This window comes from Aythya fuligula, chromosome 1, assembly GCF_009819795.1.
Source record: "Aythya fuligula isolate bAytFul2 chromosome 1, bAytFul2.pri, whole genome shotgun sequence".
Classification (NCBI taxonomy): Eukaryota; Metazoa; Chordata; class Aves; order Anseriformes; family Anatidae; genus Aythya; species Aythya fuligula.
The window spans coordinates 119,206,680-119,219,551 of NC_045559.1; the positions used below are offsets into that span (position 1 = coordinate 119,206,680).

Sequence of the window (12,872 nt, forward strand, 5' to 3'; positions counted from 1 at the left end):
GACTATTAAGCAGGTATAATACTTATACCAATTTTAGTTTAACACACTCTGGTCAGATCTGCCGTTATCTCAACCTTTCGAGCCCCACGTTGAGCGCCAAAAAGACTGTCGTGGTTTAACCCGGCTGGCAGCTAAACACCACGCAGCCGTTCGCTCACCCTCCCCCCTCCCTCTCTGGGACGGGGGAGAGAAATGGAAAGTGAAGCCCATGAGTTGAGATAAAGACAGTTTAATAAGACAGGAAAATAATAATAATAATAATAATACAATGATGATAATAGTACTACTAATAATAATGTGTACAAACAAGTGATGCACAATGCAATTGCTCACCACCCGCTGACCGATGCCCAGCTTAACCCCGAGCAGTCCGGCCCCCTCCCCCCGGCTAGCCACCCCTATATATTGTTTAGCATGACGTCAGTTGGTATGGAATACCCCTTTGGCTAGTTCGGGTCACCTGTCCTGGGTCTGTCGCCTCCCAGCTCTTACTGCACCCCCAGCCTGCCTGTTGGCAGGACAGAGCAAAAGTCTGAGGTGTCCTTGGCTTGGTATAAGCACTGCTCTGCAACAATTAAAACATCGGGGTGTTATCAGCACTCTTCTCATCCTAAGCCAAAACACAGCATTCCACCAGCTACTAGGAAGAAAATTAATTCTGTTCTAACTGAAACCAGGACACATGTGTTAAAAGCCACCCCTTCAAAGGGAAAGAGATGGCACATTTGGACTGTCATCTACTATGTTCTGTCATTCCTAACTTCTATTACAATGGTTTCCATTCTACTTGGAAGTATTACATGTTAACTGAGAGATAAAGAGTACAGTCAGTCTCCCTAACCTGACAGAATGGCTCAGAAGCTGGATAGTCACATATGCTCTTTTTTTTTTTCTTTTATTTTCCTTTTTTTCCCCCAGAAAACTGTCCATATATTTTATGCCTTCAAATAACTTGATAGAAGGCTGGTTAGTCTTTGAAAAGATGCAGAGCCTAGTTATCTACCATCCCCTCTCTGCACTCTCTGGCTCAATGCTTGCTTTAATCAATCACTGCTTTAGGATATCAAGTTCATTCTTTTCCTGGAGCAGGGACACTTTCAGTTATATCGCATAAATTTGTAAATGTACTCTAATCATTCAGCAGATGTAGGAAGGAAGAGAGGTGGAGGAAAGAAAGGCCACTATTGTGGGTTTGACAGGCAGAAGATGATTTTGCTGTCCGATGTTAGATGTGGTAGGTAGACCTAACTACCGTATGTCCTATCTGAGGTAACGCCAGTTAGGAAATGCTCAGTTTATGGCTTCAATTGGGATGGAAGCCAAACTGCTTCATACTGTGCAAGTCTGGGAAGTCATATTTGTTCCCCAAAGCCCAATTTTCACCTTATAGGGAAGTTAAGTGGAAATGTCAAAATGGAGTAATATACGAATTTTTGGTACTTGTAGGAATTTTCAGCAGCCAACCTGAAGTCTGATTAATAAATAAATTTGAGCCACTAATAGATACTTTAGTGCCCATGAAAACGATGGACAATTTATGAATATTTTAAAATTAGCAGATAAACTCAGTTTAAAAATGTGTGCTATCTGCAGTGAAAATTATTATTTTTATTGAAATGCTTTGACAGATTTAATTGAGTACCTCGCATTAAGTTCCTTGAATAAATTACATCAAACCAGTTACCTTTATTGATCAAGACTTTAACCTCAGTGTTATTAATTCAGTTTGTTTGAGAACTGTTTTCCATAACGAAAACAAGCCGAGTGTCAGCAATTATAGCACAATTCTTTACTGATTTTTCAATTATGCAATTGCTGGATTATCAGCAGAGTGGTTTAGCAATTTAAGTTACCATAGTTCTCCCATTACCTCTTGAAATATTCTTCAGCATTAGTAATTTACAGTTCTGGAATTTTTCAAGCATTCCAAGATTTGCCACAAATAATTATTCAGAGTTCTTCAGTCAATTATTTCAATGCTTTTGAGATCACGTTTGGCGCAGAACTTAAAATATTTGTTTTAATATATCCATTTTTACTGATGAAATAAAAACCTTTAAGCTGTGACCACTCATGCTCTGTCCCTTTCTCTCAAACACAGTGTAGTATTCTGAAATACAGACAATTGGTAAAGAAAGCCTTCCGCTGTCACTGGAAGCAATGACTTTAAGAAAAAATTAGTTAAAATTTAAAATGAAGTGAAACAGAATATTCTCTACTGTAAGGAGTTTTACAGATTTATGACTTTTGTGCATTTCAGCATTTACTCAAATATTTTAATCAACTTTAAAGCTATACTTTTTCATTTTATTTTGCTCATTTGATTATAATTGTTGATATGTCAAATACACTACGATAGTATTTTAAATTAATGATAATATTAGTAGCTTTTCTTGCATTTCTTTCTCTCTAATATTGTGATGCATTAAATCAAAATTATACTTGTTTAATATATTGAGACATAAAGTCAGATTAGTTGGTCAGTATTCTTCCTAAGAAAATGCTTTCCTATTTTTCCATTAGGTATAGTGCCATCGAAGTATGTTCTCTTCCATCAATACTTACATACCTTGACCATTTTCTCCAGACTTTATTCCTCTGAGCTTTCTCTAATGATTTTTTTTTTAAATTGTATTTATACATGTACCTTCCCTCTGAAGACTTTAAAAAAAAAAAAAAAATCAATAGTTTCTTGAAGTGGCAATCACTGTCTAGCTTATTCAAATACCACTTCTGGCTTTGATACTGTCATCAATTTTTAGGAATTTAGAGAAATTTTCTATTAAAATATTTTTGGTTGTTAGTCCTTGTTTCTTTTTTCTTGTTTCTTTTTTTCTTGTTTCTTTTTTCTTTTTTCTTTTTTTCTTATTCATCTTTTTTTTTTTTTTATTAGGGTAGCATAGATTTTATTTAAAAAGGAAACAAAATTTGGAAATCTAATATTTAATATTATATTGTTCTTTTCTCTGTATTTAAGTAAATACCTACTTTAATCTCTCTTCCCTTTCTTTTCTTTCCTTTCTTTGCTCCTCTCCTCCTCTCTGCTCAATTCTACTCCTCTCCTCTCCAGCAATCTGCAGATCATAAATCATGACTCCTTGTAAAAATTCAGTGTAATATTTCTTAGCAGATATAATTTCTTAGTTTTTGTCATGTCAAAATTGCCACCTGACATATTGAACCCACTGTGAACAAATGTTGCTCTTCTAAAACTTCTGAAACAGTATTGTGGTTCTCCCCCTCCCCCCGCCCCATTTCTTTCAGAAGTGACATCCTTCTAGCATACTATTAACAGAACTGTAGCTATGAGGCCATTTTATAAAAAAAAAAAAAAAAAAAAAAAAAAGTATTTCTTGAAGTGTAAATGACCCTGGCTTATATTGGTGAATGTACAGGAATCTTGATCAGTTGCTGGTACTAAAGTCACTAATGTGGCTTCCTGAGCCAGGTGTTGTGACCTGTGTGGTGCTATATCTCCTCCTCACTGCTTCTCCTTTTTCTAGATCCCATGCAAACCTTTCTTGGCTTGGTCTGGGGCTTCTCTTCATCCCTTTTGACTTCTTTCACCATCTTCTTGAGGCTCAGGATGTATGTCAGTGCCTTGTTTTTATATGTACCTGCAGATGGGTAGGGTATACCCAGTTACTATTTCCCTCAAATGCATTAATACTCTTTTGGCAAACATATTCTGAAACTCCTCTATACTTACATACAGTGAGGAGGAGCACATTGTAGAAAATCACCTCAGAAAGAAAATGTGAAAATGCAACAGCTCTTTGATTCAGCTTTAGGTATTCTTCCTAATAAGGTGATAAATTCAAGTAGTCAGGGAGCACACCACTCACCTATCCCTTTCAAAGATGGAGAATGAAAAAATGCCATTAAATGTAGGTATTCTTAAATCATATTGTTCTGGGACTTACGTAAAATTATATTGATTCTTCCTTTCAAATTAAAAACTCTACTACGAATAAATTTGCCAAACTGTTAATAAGATACCATTGTATAAATTCCATTTGAGAGATCCTTTCACATAAATTCTAAGGATCTTGAACGGGAAAATTTCGTACTGTATAATATCACAAAATAAGTCACTTCCTCAAGTTAGTTTTTCATCATACATAGGAGGTAAGAATTAAACCTGCAAAATATATTTATTTAATCTTTGAAATTCTGCAGAATGTACTGAAATACAGAGGGACAGTCATTTAGATAAGAATAATATTGATATCCAGCATTTCTAAGCAGTTGTGTTGATTTAAAAGTCTGTGTCAGAGGCATGCAATATAACAAAAAACCTGCTTATTCAAAAGTATATGAAATGTTCTCAAATGATATTAGTGTTGTTTAAAGGAACCAGGTGCATACTGGATTTTATAATATATTTTATACTATCAAAAAGAAATTACGGTTTTAACTGTGAAGAGGCTTTTCACTGCAACTTAAAAATCCCGTTTTTACAATCTCTGTGTATTTTGTCTTCTATAAATACTTGATTTCACCTTACAAACAACACAGAAATGTATGACAGGATATTTTAAGTGTTACATTTGTTGTTTTATAGCAGCAGTGATTTAAAAACAAACAAAAATAATGGAGAAACAATCAAGTCTATGCATAGAAATTTGTGCTGGAAAAAAAAAACAAAACACAAAACAGTATTATTGTCTGCCATATATGGTCATCTTTGAAAAGTGTATTTCTTATTACTGATTCTTGGTTCAGATTAAGTGGAAAAACACTGTGGGAAGAAAAATGGTTAATTTCCTTGGACTCACTTAAGACATTTTTATTACCTTAAATTAGAATTGGATGGCTGACACCTGGAGTAGAAATTTTACTTTGTGTTTTATTAGTTTTGAACTGAGGAAATACACATAGGTGTCTAGCAGTCTATTTTATAGAGCTAATGCTCTATTAGCCCCAGCTAATTTAACATCTGTTATCTATTTGTTTTAGGTGTAATTTCATTTGTTGCTGAAGATGAAGACCAACAGCAGTCTCAGCATAACAGCTCACCAGAGAAGACAGATGGTGAACAGGCCCTTCAGAAATTGTCAACAGAGACACCACAAACTGTTGATAGAGCAAACACAGGTATGTTTGTTCTTAAGGATAACTTCATTATCCATTCGTATAAACTCATATCTTTATTTATTTTTAAATGTATATATATATTTATTTCATTTATTTATTTAAATGTATATTTTATTTATTTTATGCCAGGTCATATACCTGTAAAAACTGTAAAGTCAAATGCTTATTGCTGGCATATATAAAAGTTCTCCTTTGTTGATTTTTGACACATTTTAATGAATTTAAAGCTGATCTCACCTCCCCGCCATGTCTCTGAACATCACTATTGTAAAGGCACAATATTTGTTAAACGTTGTCTTTTAGAAGTAAATAATAATATTAACAGTGCTGATGTCACAGCAGGCAGTTGCTGAAATTCACAACACTCCATTCCATTTATAGAATAAACTTTCTTTTAAGTGTTAGTTGTAGTTACTTGTTTGGTCATTTACAGTGAAATCTAGAATAGATTTTTCTAAAAATACCTGATTACTTTCAAATTGGCATCTCATAACTTAGTATAAACAGTTTCTGGATTACTTTGGGAATTTTACGTGCTCCAGATGAATCGAAGTTTGTGATTAGAAATGTGCACACTGAATAATTCTTTTATTTGTATGTTTCTAAACCAATATCTTTTGCAAGTAAAACTTTAGTTATAGAACTGTCCTTTTTATGTTTTTAAAACTTAATCTGGAGCGTATTTAAATTATCAAGCTTTATGTTAGATAAGTGTATTAGTCACAGGGAAAGCTATTGGGGAAAATTCTTTTTAACCTACATCAGGTGGTGTTTTAAGAAAGATTTAGTTTTAAGGAAATTGGGAAGAGCTTGCAGGTGAAGATCTCTCTGCTTTCTTGGCAGTTATATTTTCATTTTAATGCAGTTTATCTATTTTTTTTTTAATCAAAAATTAATTTAATTATTAATAAAATAATTATTTAATTTGAATTAGTCCAGTGTGAATGTATTTAACAAAATGTAGACACTCAGAAGTTAATATCCCATCTCTGATATGAAGCAATCCCAAGAATTTACAATCTGCATAGATGAGAGAGACAGGAAGAACATAGAAGCTCAGAAAGTCATTCTCCCTGATGACACAGTAGCTTAATGGTGGGAAGTATTACAAAAATCCACTTTTTTACTCAAAAGTCAGAGCAATGGATATGCATTGTCTTTTTAATTTACCAGATTCACTATCACATTGGGTTTCACTAAATATATTGTGTGAATTTTTAACTACTATTTTTTTATTTTTTTTACCCAGCTCAGACTGATGATATACTTAACTTTGTGATGTGTAGTCTACTTTTTTGCTACAGCTAAAACTAATTAAAGATAGTAACATGTCTTCTGTGGTTATGTAGCTCTTATACAAAATTAGATCTTCTAAAATGTTGTTTTGTCAATATTTGACAATACAATGTGAGTTTAAAATAGGAAAAGGAATAGAAGTGGAAGAGAATGATGCAGAAGGGCTACATCTATAATTCTGTGGTTAGTCTCCTTTCCAAAAGAGACAGAAAACGTTCACAAAGAAAATAAAGTGAACAACGAACTGATCTTTTCCAGTAATGCTTATGATACAGATTGCCATAGTGATAAAATTTTCAGAAAAAAGCAAAAGACAAGACATTGTTTGATGAGTGGAGGAACAAGGGATTGAAAAGAAGTCTGGAAATATTAAATACAGGATTTTTGAAGCCAAGGGAAAAAAAGTATACTAAATCAGTAAACAAAATCAACAAAAAATGTGAAGAATTATATGAGGACAGTATAGATTCAGTTCTTCTGTGTTGTGTGTTTAAGGGGAACACTAGTCATGTTGAACGGTAGTTTTTTTTTGTTGTTTTTTTTTTTTATAGTGGCCTAAAGAGAGCTAGAATTAAGACAAAGTCCTTAGAAAGAGGACTTCCTCTTTCTTAAGGACTTTTTCTTCCTTTCTTTAAAAAGTCCTTCTGGAAAAGGTCTTTAATGACTGGCCTGGTGGTTGCAGGGGAGAGTAATAGATATTGTCTGCCTCAACTTCAGTGAGGCATTTGACCCTGTGTTCAGAGAAGCTAAAGTATAGACTGAATAAGCCAACAGTGAGGTGAATTTAAAACTGTCTAAACCACTGGGCCCAAAGAGTGATAATCAATGGTGCAAAGTGTAGTCAGAGGCAGTAAATATCAATGCGCTCCAGGGGTCAATACTAGGTCCAACTCTGTTTAATATTTTCATTAATGATCTTGATGATGGGACAAGAGTGTACACTCAGCAAGTTTTCAGCTTGGAGGAGTGACTGCTACACCAGAGGGTCTTGCTGCCATCAGGAGGGACCTTGACAGGCTGGAGAAGTGGTCTTTAAAAAATGTTTAGGTGTAGAGCTAAGTGATATGGTTTAGTGGAAGACTTGTTAGTGTTAGGTCAGAGGTTGGACTCGGTGATTTTGGAGGTCTCTTCCAACCTAGATGATTCTGTGATTCTGTATGATAGGAATATCGTGAAGTTCAGCAAAGAGAAGTGCAGTCATGAATCTGGGTAGGAACAGCCCCAGTTGAATCACTAATTAGCATTCACTGCTTTTGAGGTTTCAAGACTATTTCCTTGTGTTCTTCTCCTACAACTGCTTTTAAATTTGAATTTTCTTTTACAAAATCATGGACATAGGTGACATTAAAACTCTTACGATGCATCAAAAGAAGTTTACAGAAGAAGGATTTTAATTGAAATTATGTTAAGGTAATAAATACAGACAATGCTGTAGAGGTGAGAATTAGAGGATTTCATGATGTTAGGGGAAATTAATTATAAAAGATGAATCTAAAGCGATGCAAGAACCAGGGTCATATTGGAGGTGATTTCCAAATCTCTACTGAAAAGGGGAAGCTTGTAAATGTTTATGAATTTAATTATCTATTATCCTCTGCTTATGAGATATTTAGGCTTTGCAAAGTTAGGAACCAGACATGCAAAACTGGTAGAATCTGTAATTGAAAGTAACTGAAAAGAGAATAAATGAGTGGGTTTTTCAATACCAACCAAATCACTGATGATGTGAATTGAGGGTAGTAGGCAGTAAATTCAAAGTAAATTCACTTTGTTGTTTTTGTTGTTACTGTTAGATTTGTTCATTTGGTTTTGTCACTTGTTGTGTGAGACTGACTTATGAATTTGATATATAATTTTTAAATATGAAGGTAGATGATCAGTCTCTTAAGTTGCTGAGAGGAGCCAGGTGATCTGCTCCAACTCAGGTCCCTTTTTCACTGAAGAATAATTTGCATGAATAAAATCAATACAGAACGCTGGGTTCCATAGGTACTTGGAGTAATCTGCAATATATTCGTATATGGCTACATCAGGTTATATCTTATCTTTCAGTTTTCATTTTTTGCTGTCACTGTGCTACCATACAGTTATATCTTTTTCTTACTATAACCTTATGCATTTGTAGTAAAATCTACTAACTCAAGTTTTGCATGGTTACCAATGCATCATTAAGTTTACTTTCTAAAGTAGACTTAAAGTAGGATATGAAATGACCCTTCCTTGAGAGAGCATTGCTAAATAATATAATTTTTGTCTTCAATACAGAAGATAGAGCCTTACAATGTCCTCATCCTAGGAACAACAAGCTTCCACCTCAGCTTTAAATCAACTGACTGCTTCTAGTCGTTACACAAAACATCATCTTCCATCACAACCTTTCATTTGTACTAGACATCTATAACTTTTACAACTGGGCAAAGTATCAGCTGAAAATGGCTAAATAGAGCTAGAAAGTGACAAAGTGTCATCTAAATTATATAATGGTAATAGTCATTTTCTGAACTTACTTCAAAGAGGTACTAATGGAGGCTTAGCTTTCCCCTAAGCAGTTTTCTTTTGCACAGGTATCGTTACAGTTTTTCATAAAAAATGAATTTTTCTTATGACTCATCAGAGTAGAATGACTGATATTTCTGAGTTCATTGTTAAAAACAGGATTTCTCAATTGCAGGCTGCACACCTCAAGTAGAATGCAAACCACTTGCAGGAATGGCTTGCATTTCACCAGAGGCATCAAAGGCTGAGGGAGTGCATCTGAAATCTGAGAATACCTGTAGCTACCGTTACTATTCTGGGGTAACAGAAAATAGCAGGCTACATAGAAAAAAACTAAATGGACTTGAAACCAAAACAAATGTGAGGCCATCTATAGCTGAATAAAGCTATAGAAGGACTCTAATGATAAAAACATGTAAAGCAAAACTTTTTGTCTTGCTGTCAATTAGTAAAAAATATTCTTTTAAAACATACTAGCAACTACTACCTTGTTATACACATCTAACATTCAATATAGTCTTCAGGTACTCAAAAATATGCATCATATACATATATATATATAAACATTTAGCTTTGTCTTTCTAAAATAGTTTTTGTATATTCAACATTCCTACCAACATTGCTCATAATGCCATTTAGAAAAGAAGTGCATTTACTGCTTGCAATGAAAATCATTGCTACAGAGATCCTTATGACAAATCCTCTTTTTGTTGCTTTACACCAGGAGAAAAAAATAATCAGAAAAATGTCCACGACACAGAATGACAGATACTACCCCTTTGTTCACAATAGGAGTTGCCGGTTCTTTCCAAAGCATATTTCTGTCTTCCAAGGGAAGAGCTCCTCATTTATTTGTTTTCCCATGGGATCCAAAAGTAAACAGAGACTAAGTGGTTGCTGACTGAAAGTAGGATGCAGTTGATCTTTTGTATGAGACATCTCTTTAGATATTCCTATGGAAAAAAAAAAGTGATAAAATCATAAGTAAATATTAGTCTTTAATATATAGTTGTTTCACAGTCTGACCAAATGCTCTGACACTTGTCAAAATTTCCTCTCAAGGTGGAGGAAATTGTTCTGAGTACACAGTCCATAGCAGCTTCTTAAATAGAATTGCCTTTAGACAATTGCCCTTGTATGCTCTTTGCTGTGTTGCATGTGGGCAATGTGGAGCACGATTGGCACAGTTTTTGCTAGAGCAGCTCAGCTACCCACAGGAGTTTGATCCAGCACCTTCCCTGAATAAGTGTTGAGAATGTCAAGTTGGTGCAGTTGGTGCAATAACAGATTTACACTGCAGCTGCAAATCCACCTTTTCCTTTTCCAGAATCTCTGTCTCTCTCTCTCTCCAGCACTGAGTCGCAGCACAGAGCTGGCACTTGAGCAACAGCTTTTATTGTTCTTGGTATTGGTGATATCTCTCAGAACTGAGATCTACAGATGCAGAAAGTACAACGCTGGAATTTTTCATCTGCTCTTGTCTTAATCTGTTTGCCTTGAGCATTACCTTTACCAAAAGATTATGCTTCATATTGCGTTGTTCTTATGAATTGCATTTACATGCTTGTACCATTGCCAAGTTTTTGAATTTCTTTGTAGTTGGAAGGCACAACATCAAAAAGATGCACTGCTTGCAAATTGGCCTAAGCTTTTTGTAATGGCTTAATGGTTAGGCCAGGCATTCATTTTGGCAAAGCCTGCTTTAATTATCTTTTTTTAAAGCTTTTTTATCTTTCAACCAGGACTTCAATGACAAGGGACATTTTCTAGTCTAAGAATTTATAATTGTAGTCTTTATGCTATGTCTTCTTCACAGTTTAGTGTATTTCCCATTGTCTTTAGAAACAGCTTCCAAGTGGGTTCATTGACAAAGCAACATGTTGGAAAGGTAATGATATTTACATATATGGTCCTTCTGAACCGTCAGGCTTGAAATCAGTCTCTGAGAACTGAACATCTGTGGCAGCACTCTGAGGGCATTCATGTAAGGAAGACAATGAAAAATTTTCTTTGTTCTAGCAGCTGTTAAAGGCCATTAAGAGGAAAATAGCACTCAGGTTGGTGACAATTTAAAAGATAGCTTTACATTTCTTTGTGTGAAATTTTTAAAAAAGATCATAAGAAGTGATTTGATAGATCACTTATTCTTATAGTGCAATGCTAGATGTTAGGGTTTAATCTGAATTAATAAAATAATATGGTTAATATACCTTTAAGTGTATAATTCATGTACTTCTAAAGGTATAAATGCTATATCTCAGATACATATTTATTTGTGGAACTAATATCTTTCCAACATAAAACAAAACCACGGGAATATCTTAAAAATCATCTTGAGTTATCTACCTAATAAATTTTGATTGTGTAGTAAAGCTATTTTTCAGTATAATCTTCATGCTGTATGTTCAAGTATATCATGCTCCAGCTTCAGATTAGTTTGTTTAAAGTCTCCATCTTCAGAAAAAAAAAGAAAATTACAGAACAAATACTGAAAGAAAATAGACCCCATGTAAATGGCATGCATATTTGAAAATGTAAACTGCCAACCAGAGATGCTTTTTTTGTTTGTTTTTGCTAGCTTTTTCTCATTTGCAGATATACTTAAGCTAGTGGGGATGGTTTGGCATATGTAGAGCATTAAGGATTCGACTGTTTTATCCTTTTTCCTTTGTCAAAAAGAATGTTCAATTATTATTAGCTTTCTCAGTAGGTGCTCTTCTGCAGTACTGCAGTCTGCTAAGTGTTATGCATTTTCCTGTGCCCTTTTGAAACTCAGAACAGCTTGATTCCACTAATAAACTAACATGTTGTTTTGAAACAATTCAGAAGTAGCAATGCTTCAAGGACCTATGGCCCACATGGAATTTTGTGGGGCATGATATGTGTGCAATTAAAAATCTGTGCAAACTAAACACGATAGTCCATTTAAAATTAATAACAAAAGCAGTTTGTAATTGCATGCAGTAAGGCTGCTTGTGAATTTTAGGTTACATCATCCGTCATGCAGCAGGTGTTTTAATATTGCTATGCTACCATAACCACAAGTAAGTCACTCCATTTGGAAACCTGTACATCTGTATATTTTTGGATGCCATAGCATGCAGGATTGCATTTGCATATAAACAGATTAAATTTTCTTACCTAATTAAAAATGTCTAGGATATGCATATTGCTTGTTCTAATAGTCTGTAGTTGTAATAACAAACTAACAATAAGCTCTATTACTGAGAAACACATTCCTTCTGTCATGTCTGGCAGATCTCAAGTATTTATATGTATACGGAATTTTGTCAATTAGTAGCCAATTTAATACAAATATTCTAAAAAAAATATATCTGTGTAGAAGAATGGGTGTAGTTGTCATGGTTACCTGGCTAGATATGCTCTGATCTTCTCTCTGTCCCTCTTAAGTTCACCGGTGATATAACAGGCATGACTTGCACCTTGCTGAATTGAAATGGCACAGTATAACCACAGTGGAATTTCCTCCCCTTCTAGTCTACTATTCAGCATTAGGGCTAGTGTGATAGGCCTAAGTATAAACCCTTTCCTAGATGCCTGTGACAAAACATTGAGTGATCTATAAAATAACGTTTCAGAAACAAAATAGTAAATAAACCAGCACCAGCAGTAGTTTCTTTGCAGTCAATGCCCTTGCTATTAGGTTTGAGTGTATGAGATGCTCTTTATCTATGTCATCATTTTGCCTTTCCTACTTTGTCATGCTTACAGAGAATTCTCATTTTACCCCTTTAGCATATAATCATCCATAAACACACAGAGAACATACAATAGTCATGAAACAGAGGCATAAGTGTGCTTAGGACAGAAAATAATGGGTTGAGGAGAGGACAGAGGGAAGGTCCCTACCAGTCTCCCCTTTTCATGCTGTTTCAATTGCTATGAGCTGTGAAAGTACATATTGTGCTAGAAAACAAGAAAAAGTAAAACTTTACAACTTAATATTTGTTAATATTAATATA

General features: G+C 34.5%; 1 protein-coding gene across 1 annotated transcript in view; it reads left to right on the top strand.

The window, feature by feature from the left end:
* The window catches only part of CFAP47 (cilia and flagella associated protein 47), a 325,591-nt gene that overhangs the window by 171,586 nt on the left and 141,133 nt on the right, over window positions 1-12,872 (top strand). The window contains exon 51 of the mRNA XM_032197971.1: window positions 4,960-5,097. Within this exon, the coding sequence (XP_032053862.1) occupies window positions 4,960-5,097 (138 nt within the window). The remainder of the gene's footprint in view (window positions 1-4,959; window positions 5,098-12,872) is intronic.